Here is a 20627-nt window from a genome sequence, read left to right as displayed (position 1 = left end):
TTTGCTGGTTTCTCCTAGTGTTTTGCATGACCTTTTCTAAAGGTTCACACATGTAAGTGCAGAAGTGGACCCTGACGTCCAGAGCTGTGGGCATTAATCCACAGCCCTGGGCTTTCCCGGGACTCCCCTTCCAGGAAGTGCAAGCCTGTGGATGGCTGCCGTCTGGGTGATAGGATGGAGGTCCCACGTGGCCCAGCCGTGGGAGGGCCAGCACCTTGGTCCAGACCCCGCTACCGCCTTCTGCTAACTCTTGGCCGGAGGTCGCAGACACAGAGGTGCCTGCGTCTGGCCTGCAGACGTGTCGGGTTTGGCCTGAATTACACGCAGATGGTGTATAATCCGTTGCTGACATTCTAAAGTAAGGAGCCGTCACTTAAAGCTCCAGTTTTTCTTCTTCTCTTGGGTCATCAGGAAATCTGGAAACGCAGATGCGGACCCTGCGTTCCCTGCTCAGTCCGGGGCGCCGTTCCTGGACCGTTGGCTCCGCTATGCGTCGTTGACCTTCTCCACCCCATCAAGAGGTCTGGCCTTCTCCACTTGCAACAGCCTGACCACCCGCTTCCTGGGATCTTTTAGTAAAGCTGGAGATTTGCTTCCATAAATCCTCGTCCCGGTCTCCCCTCTCTCCAGGACACTCAGAGTTTAGGGCATTTTCAGGGTACTCTGAAGATTTGCAAACAGAAACCCCTTCCTCTGGACCCATATACAGCGTATTTTCAGGAACAGATCTGAATTTGTTCACGTTAGAATGGTGCTTACCTGTTCTTTCACTGCGTGAAAGTAAAATACCAGCCCGAGTGCTACTGGTATTTTATATTCCCTTGCGATCCTGGATTCTCAGTGCCCTCTCCAGAGAGGGACCGGACTGGAGGTGCCGGCCAGGATCCTGGGTGACCCGCCGCTCTCAGGTTTGGGTTTTGTGCCCTGGGAGGACGAGCTGGTGCTTCGAGACTGAAGGCTGTAGGCCAGGCAGTGGTGGGGACACTGGTCAGTTTGACCATTGTGGTCATTGCCCACAGGCCAGAGCTTAGCAGCCCCGTGTAATGGCAGGAATGAAGAGAGCACGGAGGCTGGTCCTGTCACTTCCCATCACTAACGAGCTCCCTTACCTCTGTGGTCAGAGTACACGTCTGTAACGAGGGAGCCGTCATAACTGCTACCCCTGCCCTGCTTCCTATGGGGAGCGAGTGAGAGAGAGAAAAATGACGACACTTAGAAACGCATCAGCACCTGCTAGCGCTCAAGCCACTGAAAGAAAAGTGTGCCTTCCCTGGTCCAGCTCTGCCCAGACCAGCAGCTGGGCGACCCCATCTTGCGTGCAGCATGACGTGGGGAGCCAGGCGGCCAATCGGTTCAGTCTCTACTGCAGTCTTGGGGTGGGCTGTGAGGGGTGGGATAATAAACCCAGCTGGGGCCAGGACTTAAGGGCAGAAATATGGTTCCTAGGCCACCAGGGTGTTCAGGTCTGCTGAATGGTGCAGCATTTGAATAATCAAGATTTGGATTTGAATTTTCTTTTTTCAACAAGATTTGTCAAGACTTGGATTTTTTTTTTTCAACAAGACATTAAGTTTTCCTAGGACCAAACAAATTGGCCTAATTTAATTTCCCAGAAAACTATGACGTCGTCTCTTCACATGGCCTCCTGATAAATTTCCCCTTTATTCCCTTAAGAAATAAGTCTTTATACCTTTCACCGGGGAGCGTAGGATTTGCTCTTGAAAGTGCCCACGTGCTAGCTGAGAGACTTCTGTACGTCCCTCTGCACGGAGCCCCGGGGCGTGACCTGAGGCCTGCATTTCGTTTGAGGCCGGAGGAAAAGCTTTCTGAGGCCCAGGGCAGCTCTCAGCCACCAGTGACACGTAGTAACCCCAGCGCCTGGTATTGTTGGGATTCCAGCTACAATGGATGGTGGTGGGAAAATGTGAGCCTGCAGGAGAACTTGTGTCACGTTTTATTGTGCTAAGTTTTAATATCTTAGAAATCCTACCAGGGAGGGACATTTGATGATTTTAAGTGTTGCTTTTTCATTGTCACTAATTCACTGTCACCAGTGGTGACCACCCCTCTCCCACTGGTTCTTACTGTGTCCTGGAACTTGCGTCGCCTTGGTTTGTAAGTAAAATTTTCCTCTGGGCCTGCTTCCCTTTGTTGGTCTCAGTGCCATGTTTGGTGTATATTGGTTGGGATTCCAAGAAATCAAGGTCTGCAACTTTATGTCACGTGCTTTCTTTAAGTAAGAACTTGGAAAGAAATGCTCTTCCAAAGGTTTACTTGTGGGTTGCCTCAAACTTTGAAATATTTTCTTTAGCGACAATAAACCTTTGTGGTCAGAGTCCCGAGTTGGTTCATAATCCATTATATTTGTAAACTTTGGTGTAAAACTAATGTCACAATATTGGTAATTAATTGGAACTTAATTCTATTGCATAAAAAATGCTTACTTGATTTTTTTCTTGTATTTTGGTTCCGATCAAGAGAGTCAGGAGGTGGATGGAGGCTGGTAAAAATTCCCAAGGGGACTCAGGATGCCTCTGCTTCTTTAAGGTGTCGGATTCTATCTCAAACTTACAACATTCTTTCTGCCTCCATCTGGGTGAATTCACTAGCATTAGTCTTATGTGTTCTCAGTCATAATCATCATTATGTAGGTTTATAAATGGGCAGCAAGAGGAAGGGCAAGGAAGGAGGTTCTTCTGTTTTCCTTCTTTTCCGTGAACAGGAGTTAGACGAACCCAGATGTGAAAGCTCAAGTTGAAATTGACTGAGTACGGAAGGCGCGAAGCGCCAAAAGGGAGAGAGAAAGTGCAGAGTCGAGGTGCTGGGCCTGGCAGAGCTCAGGGCTGCCTTCGGTTTTCTTAACTCAGGAAAACCTACAAACAAGGCAGAAGGTTTGCTGGGAATTGGTAGTTAAAACAAGCATAAATTCTCATCAGTCATCTAAGGAAGACTGGATCAAATATACTTCAGAAGCGTGTTGGTTTCCAGTTTTGAATGGTTTTCAAGAAGCCCTAATGTGATTTCATTAAAAATGGGTTAAAGGAAATTATACACAGTTCATCTATTGAATGCCGTTGCTAAGTTTGCAAATGGAATTTCATTTTTAATAAATTCAGATCTGAAATGAAAAACTATAAAAGAATGTTATTTGTAAATATCATAAGGTAAGAATATGGTTACTGTCTTATTTTTAGAAAAGGCAATGCAGGTTCCTTTTTAATACCTTTAGGGGCTCCATGTGCTTGTAACTTAGTTATAAGAAAAGGTGTGGTGTAGCACAGCAGGACGGTTTGTATCATATCTGTTGAACCAATGGCGTATCTTGGCACTCATTAATGGCAGAAAGGTAGGTTCTACACACACATACACAAAAGGAAATTGGTTGACTATAAATATATCGTATGAAAAAGAAAGGAGAAAATCCAATGACCAGGCTACAAATGTGTCCTTTCCATTTTAAGATGGCATAGAGAGAATGAAAGTTTAACAATTTAAAAGTTACCTATGTGCCTGCTCTTTTTTTAAAAGAATGGACCCAGGACTTTATAACTTATATTTATTGATTTCTGTCTGCCTCCTTTTTCCTTACAGGGCATGCTGCTGAAGCGAAGTGGCAAGTCACTGAACAAAGAATGGAAAAAGAAATACGTCACCCTGTGTGACAATGGTGTGCTGACCTATCATCCAAGTTTACATGTGAGTATTGCTCCTTCGGAGAAAGAAGCAGGTGTTGGGCTGTGAGGGGCAGAGGGGGTCCCAGCACAGTCACCGTCAAGCCTTTCAGCTCTGTTGGAGGTTAAAGTAGTATTTAAATGAGAGTAAAAATTTTAAGTGAGAGTAAAAAGACAGGAGCAAGTAGTAAAAGAGAAAGGAGAAAAAAAAGATCTGTCTGAAAATCTAGACTAGGGAACCCAGGGTCCGCTTGAGCCGCTGAGAACCAAAACAAGAATTACATGCAATTCATGAGTCAGTTTTTATTGTCCGATAAGAACACATACCAGTTTGTGAGGCAAGTTCGTTTTCTCTGTAATAGAATCTCTTATACTGGTGATTTTTATAAGATAGATTAAAAGACAATTAATTTCATCAGTGGGGGGAAAGCAGACATTCCACCCACGGTGAGCTCTTTTAGAAAGTGGTAAAACCTGAAGGCGGGGTGTAACGCCTATTCCAGAACGACACATTCCCTGAATCCTGCGTGATGTTTACCTGCCTTGATGTAGACAAAGGCGTAGATTAGAATATATAGTATTAGCTGGTTGTTTGATTATATCACAGTGTCAAGCTTTTCATTTTAAATACTTTAAAAAAAATTGCACGGTGATTGGCAAGAAGTTAGAAGTAAACGTACTGCAGAAGATGAAAATCCCCAAATACCCACTGGAAAATGTGACTGCTCGCGTTTTGGGGTGTATGTCCCCAGCCATTTCTACACTCTGTGCTTCTTCCTTCCACAAGCATGCAGCCCCCCTGTGCACATGGCACGTGGCCTGCTCTCCTAGACGATGCAAGATCGTAGGCACCTTCCCATATCAGCAAATGTATGCCACCATTTTAAATAGTTATATAGCATTCATTCTGCACGTGTGCCCTCCCTAATTGACTTAACAGCATCTCCAGAACAGACATCTGGCAGTAAATGTACATTTTGAATGATTTTTGCTGTTGTAAGTAACTCTAATCAGTGTCTTCTTTTGACACTTCTGTGTCCTCATCCATTTCCCGCAGATTCCTAGCCGTAGCCTTCCTGAGTTGAACAGTGTATGCTTTTATGGGCTTTGGGTATGTAGTGCCAAATTCCTGGAAAGACGGTATCAGTTCATCTCCTCTGGCTTTTTCCCCTGCACTCTCAGGAACATTTCCCTTTTTCAGAAACCTTTCCAATAGGATGGGTAACAGACGGTACCCTCGCTGTGTAATTTGCTTGCTGGGGTGAATTGCCCTTTTCCCTCTTGTCTTACAGCAGTGGCTTCACCTTTCTGAACCGTGTTCAAAAGCACGTTTCTTTAGGTGTCTCTGGTGTGTTTCTCCTGTCGATGGAATGCTTCCCATGCTTCACCATTAAGTAGACTTTTGAGATATATACTCCTTCTTTTACAGAGGAAATTCCTTTGTGCTTGATTTATTTGGGGTTATTTGGGGAGTAGAGTCTGCCTGCTTCTCCAGTGACCTCCAAATCAGAGACTTAATACCATCCCATGAGGCCTGCCTGTGGCAGTCCTGTCCCTCTCCAGGTCTTTGGGGTTCTCTCCGCAGAGCTGCCCCATCAGCAAGGAGGCGGCCCTTTTTCACTGGCGTAGTTCTTCCAAAGACCCCGTCAGAGAGCGAAGCCTAATTATTGACCCATTTGCTTTATGTTACTTAGAGGGAGACGTGCAATCACCATCTTCTTGCTGGGAAGTAAAAAATGTGAGATCTGATTGACGATGCATCTTAAGTCACCTTACGCTCACCTGCTAAGCTCACGTGCCATCAGAGGGGCATTTGCTCCTACTTGCCAAGGGGGAAAGATGATAACAACAAAAGATGGTACCGGAACATTCCTGTAGGAGGGCTGATGCCCACTTACTTTTCATCTCAACCTCTTGGTGACGTAATCAGCATCGGTTCTTCAAACATTCTCCCACACAGTCTGCTGCTTCTCACGGCCCTCAGTGCCGGCTTTTTTTTTTTCCTATGTACGCATGGATATTATTGGAATCCAGCAAAGGAGCACAGTGGGGCTTTGTTATGTAATTGTAGGGCAAGCAAGAGCCAGTGTCACTTTAAAGTGCATTTCAGTTAATGCCAGTCTCTTGGGAACTGGAATTATTGATGCAGGGACACAGTTCCCTAAGGGAGTGGCTTAATATAGAAGTGGATCTGAATTACTGGAGCATGACGGGGTGGCATGGCCTTCATTGTAATCCTTCACCGATTTTGTCTATACAGCTAAGCTTTGGGTGAAGGTATATTTTGAGTTTTGAGTTTCAGGTATATTCTCTGGCAGGTACCTGGAACGGATCTGTTCTAGTCTAAGTTGTTGGGAGCTACAGATCCCCAGCAGCTGAGTTAGACTGGCATTCTTTGGTTCCAGATGGGAGGAGGTATTCAAGGGGATGTCCAAGGGCAGAATCCTGACTTTCCTTAATAAGAAATTTGGGAGCATGCAGATGTGTTGCTAACTCGGGTCCCAAAGTTCTGCGTCATGGAGAATGGGTCTGGAAAATTTCAAAAGGTGATAGAACCAAATGGTCTCCAACACTGACCACACTATCACTCACTCCCTGGTTATCTCCGAGATGTATTACGGCAGAAGGACCGCTAAGCTTACTGGCCACTTGTGCTGACGACCTAAGTGGTTAAATGTTGGGGAAATCTTGCCCAGGTTGGTGGCTTTGGGTTTCAGTACTGTCGGTCATCACCCTCGTACTGGCCATGGAGCAGGGGACCTGCATTGATCTCAAGTAGCAGAACCTACAGCCTGTTCCTCTCCAGGGAGCCAAGGAAAAGAACTTGGCTAAACAGTCTGACAGTTTCAGATAGTTTTCTACAAAGATTGTGTTTGTCCTTTTGGTGGAATAGCTGTGCCAGCTCCCGTGTATCCTCGTAACTTTTGGCGATGAGGTAATTTATTTACCAAAAAGGAAACTGGCATGCTTTTTGGAGGGTGGGATTCCAGTAAGGTAATGCGCCTGTAATGGGGTGGGGTTGGGCGTCTGAGAGCAATAGGCTTGAGATACACAAAACGTGTATCATTCAAACAGATGTTAGGTGGGGCCTGTAGCAGCCCCAGCGGCCCCTTCAAACCAGCACTGACCTGTGGCCGTGTGGCTCTCCTCTTGGTGGACAGGCATTCATTTCCTGTGCGCACAGGCACTGCACACGGACTGCATCAGGCTGGACCCTGACTCTATCACGAGTCACCTTCGACGTGGTGTCCTGCCGAACCCAAGGGTCTCGGCGGGGTCTTGCACACGAGGAGGACTGGAGCAAGAGTAAACGACTGAATCAAGCTTGTGGGGAAACAGGCCAGCGTGGTGAGGGCCCTGAATTGTTCTATTGCAGTCAAGGTGCGTCACCTGCAGAGTGTTGCCTGCATCAGAGAGCGTGGTCTGTAAGGCTGGACCCCCTCTGCAGGGGCTGATCTAGACAGCTCCTTCGTTAGCTAGCCGATTTAAAATCCCAGATGACCACCCTGACCAGTGTCCCTGGACCGGCAGGCAGGCAAGGCCAAGAGTTTATGACAGGGTACGGAGTTTGCTGCTGGACCGAGCGGCCTGCCCCACAAGCCTCTCCTTCCCCAGCCTCGCCGCATCACCCCTTCAGCTCCCCTGGGCTGCCAGCAATGATGGTTTTCTCAGATGTTTTCTTGGACAGGATGCTCCAGCAGCACTGGGCTCTACCTTTAACTTACTTCGGGCGCTGTGGAAGCGGGAGACTGACCACTTCCTTTAAAAAAAAAAGGGGGGCTTCCCCGGTGGCGCAGTGGTTGAGAGTCCGCCTGCCGATGCAGGGGACACGGGTTCGTGCCCCGGTCCAGGAAGATCCCACATGCCACAGAGCGGCTGGACCCGTGAGCCATGGCCGCTGAGCCTGCGCGTTCGGAGCCTGTGCTCCGCAACAGGAGAGGCTGTGACAGTGAGAGGCCTGCGTACCGAAAAAAAAAAAAGATCTCCCAGAGGAGGTCATTTCTATTCTTGAGGGAAACAGATACGGTTTCCTTATTACACAGGTGTCTGTGGAAGTGTTTATGTAAAGATCATCCTTTGGACCCGAACCACAAGTTTTAATCCCAGCAGATCTCTCGCACGCGTTGGTGGGGTAGAAAACAGACCCAGCCTTTGGACAAAATAAACAGTCAGTGTGTGGCCCCAGCTGTGTGCCCAGCTTGTGGAATCCTAGCAGGATGACATGCTCTGGCTTGTCAGAAACTGGGGCTTAAGAAACAGGCTGGCAGTCATGAAACTGGGGGGCCTCAGCTTTGCAGCCGGCAGTGGGGTTGGTGTGAGACCAAGTTCACCGAGTGCTTGGAATGGGTCAGCTGCCAGGGAATCTGACGTTGGTGCCCTGGATGGCCTGTCCCCCTCAGAGCTCACATGCACAAGATTAATAGAAAGGGACCTCGGGTGGTGTCCCCAGGACATCACTTCCCACTGGTCACCGCAGCTTCAGAGTTCCCTTCTGGCACACCCTTTCCCAGCCACATCTTCTTCCCAAGCCCTCAAAGTCGGCCCAGTTCGATGGCATCATCCCGGACGTGTCTTTCTGGTTTTCACCCCAAGCCTCATCTCAGCTCCTACACAGATTATTTAGGGGCCCCAAATCCTTGGTCCCTCTGACACACAGCTTGGCCTCATTCTGCCATTTCTGTAGCACAGGTGTCCCTAAGCCTTCCCTGTACCGTAGATAGACATCATTGAAGGAAGCTTTTTCACCCCAGGCATGTTTCCTGTTGTTGAAAACCTTAAACACTTCTCTTAGGGAGGAGAGACCCTCTCCGGGCAGTGGAGTAGAATCGCCTGTGTGTGGCCAGATCATACGAAGTGATCATCTGGAAATGAGAGGGAAAGTGGGCCAAACATTGATCCCACCCAGACGGAGAAAGTTCCCTACAAGTTGATATCAGCGATGCCTCTGGACCCCAGATTTACTCACTCTGTGGTCCGTGAAGTCTCAACCCCACCCTTCGCCCACTGCCACCCCTCCTGGCCTGCTTCCGCTCTTCCCCAGGGGCTCGGGGGCCGTCAGCAGTGGCTGGCTTGGGCTCATGGGGTCCCCCTCCCTCCTGCATTGTAGGTAGAGAGGAGGAGATGCAGGCATAGGAGGAAGAAGTGATGGTGGATTTCAGCCTAGGTGTTCCTAAAGATCGGTGGTTCCCGCGCTGGGGAAGGATAGCCGTGCGGTCTGATGGCAGGGGCCGAATAGCTGAGCAGAGCAGCCGGTGGGGGAGGACTGAAGGAACCCACAGGTCCGTGGCATTGTCTCTGTAACTGAGTGTATCAGCGCCTGGTCTGTGGTGGACCTGGGCTGCCGCCTTTTCAGAAGGTGGAACTTGCCTGCGAAGCTTCAGCTCGCACATCCTACCCTTCTGCATACAGTCAGGCTTCATTTCTTCTCAGTGTGCGTTTTAAGGTAGACATCGAGAAACTGGCTGCACAGCGTCTGCTCTGGAAATCCAGAGAAAGAATCCTTTAACTGCAAGGGCATGCTTGCTGTTACTGTCTTCTCAAGATCACTTCAGACTCTTAAGGGTGTGTGCGTCTGAAATTGTCACCAGGAACCCCTAGCGAATGGAGGCTCGCAGAGTCAGTTGGACTTCTAAGGACAACCCCATTCCAAGTTTGGAGTTGCTGGGTGGGATCAGTTTCATGGTAAGACGAAGACCCGGGCTCAGAAAACAAGCCAGTTGATTTGATTCGTCTTTCTTTCTCAAGATGCTGTTATTAAATTAAATAAAACCTAGAGCGCAGTTTAGATAACACATAGAAAACTCAACCAAGATAACGAAGCTGCTTTGGCGTTGTAGAGTATCGACTGCCCTGGTTTTCCTAGGATGCAGGACGTCCAGTGCTAAAACCTGGGAAGTCCCAGGCAACTGGGAGAAGCTGGTCACCCGAGCTTCAGGACTGACCAGCTTAACTGCTCTTTCATCTCCACGTGGCATTTTGCAAAGACAGCCCTAAATATATAAATAAGACTGAAATAGTAAAAAGCAAGCTGTTGGGCTTCCCTGGTGGCGCAGTGGTTAAGAACTCGCCTGCCGATGCAGGGGACACGGGTTCGAGCCCTGGTCCGGGATGATCCCACATGCTGCGGAGCAACTGAGCCCGGGCGCCACAACTACTGAGCCTGTGCCCTAGAGCCCGTGCCCCGCAACAAGAGAAGCCACCGCCATGAGGAGCACACGCACTGCAACGAAGAGTAGCCCCCGCTCGCCGCAACTAGAGAAAAGCCTGCGTGCAGCAACGAAGACCCAACACAGCCAAAAATAGACAAATAAACACACTTTAAAAGTAAATAAATAAATAAAAAGCAAGCTGTTGACTTCTGCTGCTGCTCCGTGGTCTGTATTTTTTTGATCCTCGGAGAAAATTGTACAACTACAAGACCTTTAAAAAGCCCTACCTGCTTAACTTTTTGCGGGGGAGACCCGTCTTAGTGTCCCGAGGTTTCGTGACACTTTGCTGGTTTCTAGTCTGGGTGGGTGAAAGGCAGCCTGTTCTGAGATCCTTGAATTCCCTTTCTATGGACTTGAATGTGAGCCTTAGGGAGCACCTTGATAGAGAAATGGAGAGGATAATGAGAAGGAACTTGGACCTCGGGGCTGCACAGTTCAGCATCGCCACCCATTCATCTTCCGTGTCGAAGGAGCTGCCGTCGAGGGCACAGCTGAAATTCCTGCTGGCAAAGGGGTGTGGGGGGGGGATTCCTAAATGGACTTGTAAGAGTTCTCTCTTGGCCGCAGGTCAAGCCAAGGACTTTATGGTGCCCAGACCAGGGGGGTTCTCCCAGCTTCCTCCTGAGCACACGTGGCAGGTGTGGACAGCCCACCTGGCTGACATGTGCTTGAGTTGCTCACACTTTTGAAATCCTCCCTCCTGGATTTCTTTCCCATTCTGTATGTTGCCTGAGTTATAGCAGCAGCTGGGGTGCTGTCATTTCTCCCTGCCCTGCAGAACTGGGCTTTTCCTTCTTACAGGACATTCATTCCTAATCAAGTGCCTTAGACTCTCCGGCTCCACAAAGCCTTGGATTCTGCAGGTTGCTGACATTTCCTTGTTTTTTCCCCCATGGACTTGAACTCTGAATTTGTCATCGGAATGCTGATTGCAGTATGTTTCTAGTTTCAAAGTCAGGCAGAAAAATCCACTTGTTTACTGATACTGATGCCAAAATAACAAAAAGATGTGAGATGCTTTCCAAGTAGGTATGCTTCTCAAAAGAAATAGTTAAAGGTGAAAAGGAAGATACCATTTGTTGTAAGAACAACTCCTGCCTGTACCCACTGCTGGTAAGTGTCATTTAAAATAACAATCCTGGGAATTCCCTGGCAGTCCAATTGTTAGGACTCTTCCGCTTTCACTGCCGAGGCCCGTGTTCAATCCCTGGTCAGGGAACTAGGATCCCACAAGCTGCAAGGTGCGGCCAAAAGTAAAAAAAGTAAAAAATAAAACAACACAATCCTCACATAAAATGGGGACGTTTTACTTGAGGATTGAGGATTCACTAAGAATCTGTCCCTTCAGCCCGCTGCACACCCGTGAAGGGAGACCCCTGTCTCTTGAGGCGGTGAATTGAGTTACACTCGGAAAACCTCTCCCTTGTTTTCCCCAGAACATTGCAGAAGCCAGGCTACAGGGCTAGACAGACAGATTCCAAGCCCAGATTTCCAGATGTAGAAGCTTTGAGTCATGGAATGACTGATAACCCTGAGAGAGAAGTCAGGCCTCCCTTTCTTTCTGAGAAGATGCTGTCTGGCGTGTCCTGGCTGTGTCACACCGCGGCAGTCGACCTGCATCATTCTGTGATGAATGATTACGGGATCTTGCTACCCCTGTAGAAGCCGCAGTGCCGGAAGCCGTCCTCGGTCTGAACGTTCCTCTCCAGTCTGGCTTCTTGTGTTTCTGGTCTGATGCTCGTCATGCAGGTGGACCTTCATGCCCTTTGTCCGCTGGAGGTACACCTGGTTCCCAGGCTGCCCACCTGTCCTGGCGCCTCTCGCGTCTGTACCGCTTCGTCTGGTGTAGCCTCACCAAGGGCAAGGACTGTGCCCAGTCCCCCGTCTGCCCAGGGCTAGCATGGGCTCAGCACACAGGCCCGTACGTAGGGGCCACGTGGCAGGGAGCATGGCTGCTCAGTAGCTTCATGTCAAGTCTGTGCTCCTAGGGCCCTGGGCTCCAAACCTGTCCTTGGTGATCCTGGCTCTGCTTTAAAAATTCTGGTGAGACTGAGACGGAGAAAGCCACCCACATTGCACAGCTAGACCTCCCTAAGAATAGATTAGCTTACGTCGGGGTCGGAAGAGAACACACACACAAATGGCATGATACGGATGCCATAAAATCTTAGAAGAGTGTTGGAACCCAGAACAATCCAGGTAAAGGAGGTTAGGAAAATACGTAGGTATCAGGGAGCAAAGGTCTGGAGCTGTATGGCAACAGATGAGCACTTCTGTTCTCTCGTCTCACTGCCTGTTTAGACAAGTGGGAAAGGGTTTGTAAGCGGTACATCGGGCCGTGACAAGTACATTGGACCGCGACAGGTGTTTCTGCAAGAGTTTCTCAGATGGCAGGAGACAGCTCTCAGAAGCACCGAAAATCCCAAGTGTGTCTCCTGCTTCTGGGCCTGAAGGGATAAGCCCTGTGTGCGGGGCTTTGTCGAGGATGGGACAGAGGCTCACGTCCTTCAGTCTCCAGCGTTCTCTGCTTCCCCAGAAGCAACCACAGGCCCTTTATCCAAACGGATCCGTTTCAGGGCAGACCTGGCCTTTCAAGCCAGTGTTGTGGGAATCACCTCAAGGATCTGGAGGTGTTGATTTGTCCACCTCCAGGCGTACTGAATGCTCTGCCTTTTCCAGGGCAGGAACCGAGGCAGCTCATAGCAGGCGCTTGATGGGAGAGTGTGTTCTTAAATACACCCCTCTCTAGTCAACGTAGGAGCATAGACTCTTATGTTTATACACACATCGCTCTGGGCGGAACTTCACGCAGTGTGTTTTATCTACAGAATGCGAACAAGGTGTGTTGCATCTCTGGGCTCCCAAACTTCATTACCTCCTTCCGTCTTATAGTTCCTTCCTTCCTTGATTTCCAAGGCGTTCCGTCAGCTTCCCCCGACCCCGCCCCCCCGAGTCGATACCTTCTGGTTGCAGGTGGACAGAAGCAGCCATGGACCGGGCCCCCTTATTTGTGGTTTCGGCTCCTGGCACGGCCCCATCCCCGCCGTGGCGGCCTGGAGGTGCCCCTGTGGAGCCCTGGGACTGGACGGCTCCCTGGAATCAGGAGGCCCCTTTCAAGGTGATTGCTCTGCTGGCCTCTCTTTCCCCACCGTAGTCCCTGGGAATTCATCAGGAAGACCTCAGAGGTCACAGCTAGAGAGATGACTTCCCAACCCCTACCTGTCCTGAACTTTCAGAACTGCACGTCTGCTCGTTTCTCCTAGAGTGGTACCTGCCCATCGCGTTTCCCAAAACCTGTCTGCACAGTGCGGAGGAGAGCAGGTCTTCCCATGATCCCTCACTTGTAATTCACGTCGCACGTTGATTTCCGTCCCTGCATTTGTTTCTTTTAGACGTTCCGTGCGGAGAGGATTCCCGCTTCACTTCAGACGGTGTCCTTGCTCCCTAGCAGGCCCCTCCGGGCCTCACCTGCTCCCTCAGTCTCCCACCATCCCTCCTCCACAGCTCTGGTTTTCTTTTAGTTCCTGGCACTGGCCGTGTTCTGGGGGCTCCAGGTCCTAACAGATGCCGTCGCTGCCACCAGCAGTGTTCTTTCCTGCCCCCTCCTGGTGGTGTCTTACATGTCACTTCCTCCCGGAAGCCTCCCCCCCTGCTAGGCAGGCCTATGTGGGCACCGCTGCTGTGTGCCCGCACCTTACCCTCTGGCTTATTTCCCTGTTCTCTTGCCTTATTTCATGGCCCCGATTCTCCCCCAAAACTGGGAGCTCCTCGGAGCCGGAGCCGGAGACATTCTGGGTCCTGTTGCCAGCGTTGCCTTCACATTGAGCCAATGCTGTTTTGTCGAAGGAGTGAAAGAATGATGGCACGATTAGCCAGACGCGTGGCCTGTCCTCACACCTGTAGGCCTGCAGTGCTGAAACTGTAGGAAAGGAAGCCGCCATGTGATGTTTTTAAGCCACAGAAAAGTGTCACAGTCACTTCCAGGCTCCATTTCTGCAGAATGAAGAGCAGGTCACCAAGGTTGGACAGGAGTTTGAGATGTTTTTTGGTTTTGTTTTGCTCTATTTGTAGTAAAACACACATCACATAAAATTTGCCATCTTCACCATTTTTAAGCAGATAGTTGAGGAGTGATAAGGCCATTCACAGTGTTGTGCAACCGTCACCACCATCCGTTTCTGATACTTTTTCATTTTGCAAAACTGAAGCTCTGTCCCCATTAAACACTGACTCTGAGTTCCCCCTCCTCCAGCCACCCTTCTACCTTCTGTTTCTATGAATTTGACTACTGAGTACCTCGTAGGAGTGGAATCATGTAGTGTTTATCTTTTTGTGATTGGCTTATTTCACTTAGCTTCCTGTCTTGAAGGTTCATCTGTGTTGTAGCATTTCCTCCCTTTTTAAGGCTGAATAATATTCCATTGTATATACATACAATACCATTGGATGTATACAGTCCAGGGATTCAACCAACTGCAGATCGAAAACATTCGGGAAAAAAATTCCAGAGAGTTCCAAAAAACAAAATTTGAATTTCTCGCATGCCAGCAGCTGTTTATATAGCACTTACATCGTATTGGGCATTATGAGCAATCTAGAGCTGATTCAAAGTGCACAGGAGGGTATGTGTGGGTTATATGCACATACTGTGCCGTCCTATATAAGGGACTTGAGCATCTGCGGATTTTGGTGTCCGTCGGGGTCCTGGCACTAGTTCCAGGTATACATACCGCATTCTGTGTATCCATTTGTTGGATGGACACTTGGGCTGTTTCCTCCTCTTAACTGTTGTGAATGATGCTGCTGTGAGCATAGGTGTACAGATACCTCTCTGGAGCTTGAGGTTTTAATGTAAAAACTACAGTGTGGGAGAACTACTGAGAATGGCTGAATTTAAAGATGCCCAGCATTAATGAGGGCCCTGGATGAGAAATACCACAGAGAAATCGCTAGGCCCAGTCATGAGCATGGTGGGTTCTGGAGGATTCATAACCTGAATGATGGTCTGGACATGGTCCATGTGGCATGCAAACACCCACCCAGCCCTGCCCACATGGGCCATGGGCTCTCTCTGTGTTTGCCAAGTGCCCTCCAGAGGTGAGGGAGGCTGTCCCTCTCTGCTCTTTAGGTGACCTGGGAAATATTTTTGGCATTCATGCAGCAAGTTTCAGATAGTATGATAAATTATTTCTCCCGTATATCAATGATTTCAAACCCATGGAATGATACTGCCACAGTAGTATAAATATTTTCAGGGAATAGCTACAAGGTTTTTTGGTTTGTTTGTTTTTTGTTTTTGTTTTTGTTTTTTTTTTTTTTTTTTTTTTTTTTGCGGTACGCGGGCCTCTCACTGTTGTGGCCTCTCCTGTTGCGGAGCACAGGCTCCGGACGCGCAGGCTCAGTGGCCATGGCTCACGGGCCCAGCCGCTCCGCGGCATGTGGGATCTTCCCGGACCGGGGCACGAACCCGTGTCCCCTGCATCAGCAGGCGGACTCTCAACCACTGCGCCACCAGGGAAGCCCCTAGCTACAAATTTTGTTAGAAAAAGATGACTACTGAAAAACTCATACCTATTACACATACACAAAAATGTTAGAATCTTTATCAAACTCTTATTTCTGCCCTGAGGAATTCCTTGTTTCTTTTAGGTAGCCCTTGGGCTTTGAAAGTGTTGAGATTGATGGTTAAAATTGCCAAAATGCAGGCTCACCGTAGTACACGTCTTGATGTTGAGAACAGAGTGACCATAAGTAGGGTGAGATCAGACAAATAAAGTCTTCCTATCTGTATAGAAATTAAACCACCGGGTAGCCTAGACCCTACCTAACTTAAAAATTTTTCTACATTGAAAAATTCTTCTGCAAAAAGTATATATATGTTTTTATAACTGTACAGAGTTAACCGTGTAGCCTGTGGATCTGAGTAAAGCTTCCAGAGGAGTCCTTGGAATATCGTCTTATCAGTACGCAGCATGATGCTTCATCCTTGTACCCAATCTGTATCACTTGGTTTTCCATTTCGGGCCTTTGGAGGGTTACTAATTATGGCCGGAAATTCTTGCGAAAGGTAAATAAATCAAACCCGTCCGTTTTCTTCGCTGACGGCAAGTCGCTCCGGAGAACTCTCAGTGGGAGAGATCGGACGTGGGGGACAGTGCGGGAATATTCTTTTTCCCTGCTGCCAAGAAATGGAATTTCATTATTCGACTTTGTAAGTATGTGCTTCTCCGGTTCTAACCTGGTTGCCGGCTGGTTGCCACAGTGTTGGGAAGGAAGAAGAGGCGGAGACGGGGAGACCTGCTTCTTCTCAGGTGTGCCTGTGGCCCCAGATGGAAACCAGTCAAGGTGCGATTGATGTTCATTAAGTGCTTGTCAAAACTGAAAAATTTTCTAATCAACAGCCGTCTAGCCGCGGCCCCGCCGATGGCTGGGAGTACCGCCTCTGCCGCAGCGGCTGTTTGCCTGTTACAACTCTAGGCTGAAACTCCGCTGATGATTACATTAGGCTAAGCTGCGAAGTAAATGAACCATGTCTTATGTAGGTGCCACGAGCTTCAGTGTAGTCCTGCCCCGCAGGGAACTTGATAGCATTTTATGGCTTTAAAATTAGTGTAGCTTCCCATTTGCTGCAGGGTGCTTGCCTGTTATGCCTTTGAACTCAATAAGCAAAGGGAAGGGGGCCTTTTGTTTTTCTCCCTTATTTTTCTCCCTTGCATGTTAGCAATTTTGTTTTGCATCTTTTCCAGACGGCATTTTGCAATAAAAATGTCTGACTACCCTGTACATGCCTCCCCCACCAAAAAAAAAAAGAAAAGAAAAGAAAAAGGAGGAGGGGGGAGAAAAAGAAGAAGAAAAATGTAGAAAATGTCACGCGTTTGCGGAGGACAGTTTTTTTTTTTTTCCTATGCTGTGAAGTGAAAACTAGCTTTGCAGGTCACCCCCATGGCTTATCCTGTCGGAATGGCCACCCCCAGTGGGGATGCTGCCCGCACTTCGGGAAATGCCCACATAAAATCAGAGGGCAAGTATTTCAGTATTTTTATTGGACAAGAGCAGTAGAGCCAGCATTTCTAAAGCGCTTTGGCATCCTTTCAAGCTCTTTGTATATTGTCTCAGTTCATCGGGACAACAATCTCATGAGGCAAGAACTATTAACACCCTTATTTTTCAAGATGTGGAAATCGGGACCCAGACTGGTTAAATAGCGTGGCCCAAGCCCACAGCTCCTGACAGGCAGAGGCTCCCAGGCACTCTCGCTCTGAGGCCATCCTCTGGCCCGGAGGAGGCTAACTTTGTTTTCTGTGGACATCCATCCTTGGTTTAGGAAACCAGAAAACTATGTTAATCAGTGACCTGACTGCTATTCATTTGAAATGAATCTGATCATACTACTGTGAACCGCCTTGGCGGGCAGTAAGCAGCGTTAGGAAAACAGAATCACTCCTAAAAAAGCAATGCATTGGGAAAAAAAATAAATAAGGAGACTTCCAGACAGGCCTGGTGAAAGTTTTGAAATTAGAAGAAGTACTTAAATTTTGTGACGGGCAAAAACCGAAGTGGGAATTTTCCTGTCCTGCGTTGGGCCAAATGGTAGAAGAAAAGGCTTAGCGATCATTAGTGTCCTCTGAAGGCAGACGTGTGTGCTCTTCTTCTGTCTTAAAAATCTGTTTCTTCCCGCTAGGAAATCTCTTGTCGCCATCCCTTCCTTCAGGCACTCCTTTAAGTGGTGTCCCTATGCTTTTACTCCTTCCCATTCCTTTGCAGTGTCTGAGTTGCTTTCCCGAGTGTGTGAATCCTACTTCTTCATTTCTTCAGTAAAAAGTCACTGTGTGTCTGTCTTGCGTCAGACACTTGCTTGGTGCTGGGGATACTGTCCCTGCCCTCACAGAGCTCACAGATACTAAATAAATATACAAATAAACATTTTGTAAAAATGTTTTAAAAATCGCCACAACAGTGAGAGACCCACGTACCACAAAAAAATAAAAATAAAAATAAATCTGTTTCTTTAAGTGCTTCATGTTCTAGCAAATTCATCCCAGGAAATCTGAAGTTTTAAAGTGGTTCAGATAGAGCTAATTATCATTATGGTGAACATTCCTACATAACTCAAAATTTCCAGGATCTAACTACTGGTCCAGTTGTTTCCAGCCATATTTAATTATTAAAAGAGTCGTGGAGCCAGGGAATGGGGCTGGCTCCTTGTGGTTTATTGCTGTGAACTCTCACTCATGCGTGCCTCTGGGAGAGACCTGCCTGCATATCCAACACACTGCTGTTGTATAGGCTAGGTCTGAGCACGCATGGGCTACAACTGGGTAATGTTCAATTTAACCTAAAATGAGAAAAATCTTTCTTGTAGTGTAACGCTCAATATACTAGGTCAGTCAAGACAGATGCAGTCAAGAAGCAAAGGTATATTCATAATTCAACGTAGAATTTTCTGCTATTTTGATATATTATTATATTAACCTGTTCCCCCTGGGCTAATGTTGGACTTGAGCCCACATGTGTTGGATGCCAGCGCTTTGAGCACATGCACCGGAGAGGTTTGCCCTGCTTCAGTGGTGTTGAGCTCCCTGTGGAAGCGAAGGGTGCCACCACGGATCCCTCACGACGCTTCACCAACCTTTTCCGTTACCACCTCTTAGGTAGTTACCCAGGCCCAGTAAAACCTTGGTTCAGAATCAGGTGTCCTAAGCGTTGCCTTTGCCTCAGATGCCATTTGACATCCAATTTGCCAGGTATCTTCTTCCTGCGGTGGCCACAGGTCACGTTGACATCCGCTGGTCAAGTGGTCTTTCCGAAGCAGCTCCAGAAGTGAAACAGTGGAATTCTGTTGGCTGTCTTTGGGAAAGCAGACTGATTCTCATAAGGTTTTTCTCTTTGAAGCTGCCTGCTACCTTTGCTATTGTAACTGTGATCCTTTGGAGAGAAGGAGAAATTGTGTTCTTTGAGGGATGTGATCTGAAAGGATGTGGCCGGGAGATTTCGCATAGTTTTACGATACTATTTTCATAGTGTTTTTAGGGTATTACTTTCCTCTGTGCCTGTGACTATATATGAGGCTATTGTTTATTATTCATCCATGTCGGACTTAAGCGTTTGCTTGGTCTCTTTGAAGGGATGGTATTATGTATGTCTTTATAGATGAGTTTCCTTTGAAAATAGTATTAAGTGGAGTTTGGGAATAGCAGTGCATCTGACAATGGCTTCTCTTACATCTTTTTTTTGAGCCCAGAAGTAAGGGTTTTAAAAAACAGAATTTATATAAACTACTGTTCCTCTTGAACCTGGACACATTCATGAAGTGGAGTGAAAATAGGCAAGACTGAGTTCTTCCTCTCCTCCAGGAGAAGACAGACATATCTGCAGACCATTTCTAATATCTGCACAGCTCAGGCTGCAATGCTCCTCCCCCAGCTGTGTGCATAAAATCACACACACAGAGCCCTTGGCTGTTTTGTGAACATCAAGCTAGACTAGTGGGTGTCAAACCTTTTGGCCTTAGGGCCCTTTTACCTTCCTAAAAACTGAAGAATCTGAAAGAGCTTTTGTTTCTGTGGATTATATCTATTGATGTTTATCATGGGAGAAATGACTGAGAAATGACTGAGAAAGCGTTTAATATTCATATAATTCATTTAAAATAATAACCTATCCATTACATATTATTCCATAAATAACATTTTTTTAATGAAAAAGATACTTTCCAAAACAAAAGGAAATCATAAGCAGGGTAGCATTGTTCTCCATTTTTTCAAAGCTCTTTGATTTCAGTTCAGAAAGTTAGACCATCATTTCTACTTCTGCCTTCAGTCTGTTGAGACATGTCGTTTTGGTTAAAGTATGTGACGAGGCTCTCACAGAGATATTTAGTTGGAAGAGCAAGGAGTAGTTTTTATTTTAAGTGTGCTTTTCTGAAAATTTATTTTTTTGAGGTATAGCTGATTTGCAATGTTATGTTACTTTCTGCTGTACAGCAAAGTGATTCAGTTATACATACATATACATTCTTTTTCATATTCTTTTCCCTTATGGTTTATTATAGGATATTGAATATAGTTCCCTTTGCTGTACAGTATGACCTTGCTGTTTATCCATCCTATAATATAATGGTTTGCATCTGCTAACCCCAGACTCCCAATCCATCCCTCCCCCTTGGCAGCCACAAGTCTGTTCTCTATGTCTGTGAGTCTGTTTCTGTTTTGTAGATAAGTTCATTTGTGTCATAGTTTAGATTCCGCATATAAGTGATATCATATGGTATTTGTCTTTCTCTGTCTGACTTACTTCACTTAGCATGATAATCTCTCGGTCCATCCGTGTGGCTACAAATGGCATTATTTCATTCTTTTTAATGGCTGAGTAGTATTCCATTGTATACACGTACCACATCTTCTTTATCCATTCACCTGTCGATGGACATTTAGGTTGCTTCTGTGTCTTGGCTGTTGTAAACAGTGCTGCAGTGAACATTGGGGGGCATGTATCTTTTTGAATTAGAGTTTTTGTCTTTTCTGGGTATATGCCCAGGAGTGGGACTGTTGGATCATATGGCAATTCTACTTTTAGTTTTTGGAGGAAGCTCCGAACTGTGTACCATAGTGGGAGCACCAGGTTACATCTCCACCAACAGTGGAGGAGGGTTGAGGAGTATTTTAATAGCCATTTCAGGTCATTCAGATCATGCATGTTCTTCCTGGATACTACACTAAAACTTGACACGTGACAGTTTATTAAAGCT

At 47.3% G+C, this 20627-nt stretch overlaps 1 protein-coding gene across 15 annotated transcripts in view; it reads left to right on the top strand.

Annotated features, from left to right (window-relative positions):
- AGAP1 (ArfGAP with GTPase domain, ankyrin repeat and PH domain 1) overlaps window positions 1-20627 on the top strand; it is a 559516-nt gene that overhangs the window by 350790 nt on the left and 188099 nt on the right. For all 15 annotated transcript variants that reach the window (XM_067740138.1, XM_067740144.1, XM_067740143.1 and 12 more), the window contains one exon: window positions 3592-3696. In XM_067740138.1, coding sequence (XP_067596239.1) covers window positions 3592-3696 — 105 coding nt within the window. The remainder of the gene's footprint in view (window positions 1-3591; window positions 3697-20627) is intronic.

Source organism: Pseudorca crassidens, chromosome 6 (assembly GCF_039906515.1).
Source record: "Pseudorca crassidens isolate mPseCra1 chromosome 6, mPseCra1.hap1, whole genome shotgun sequence".
NCBI lineage: Eukaryota > Metazoa > Chordata > Mammalia > Artiodactyla > Delphinidae > Pseudorca > Pseudorca crassidens.
The sequence above is the reverse complement of the archived record's forward strand: the minus strand, read 5'-3'. Positions and strand labels throughout refer to the sequence as shown.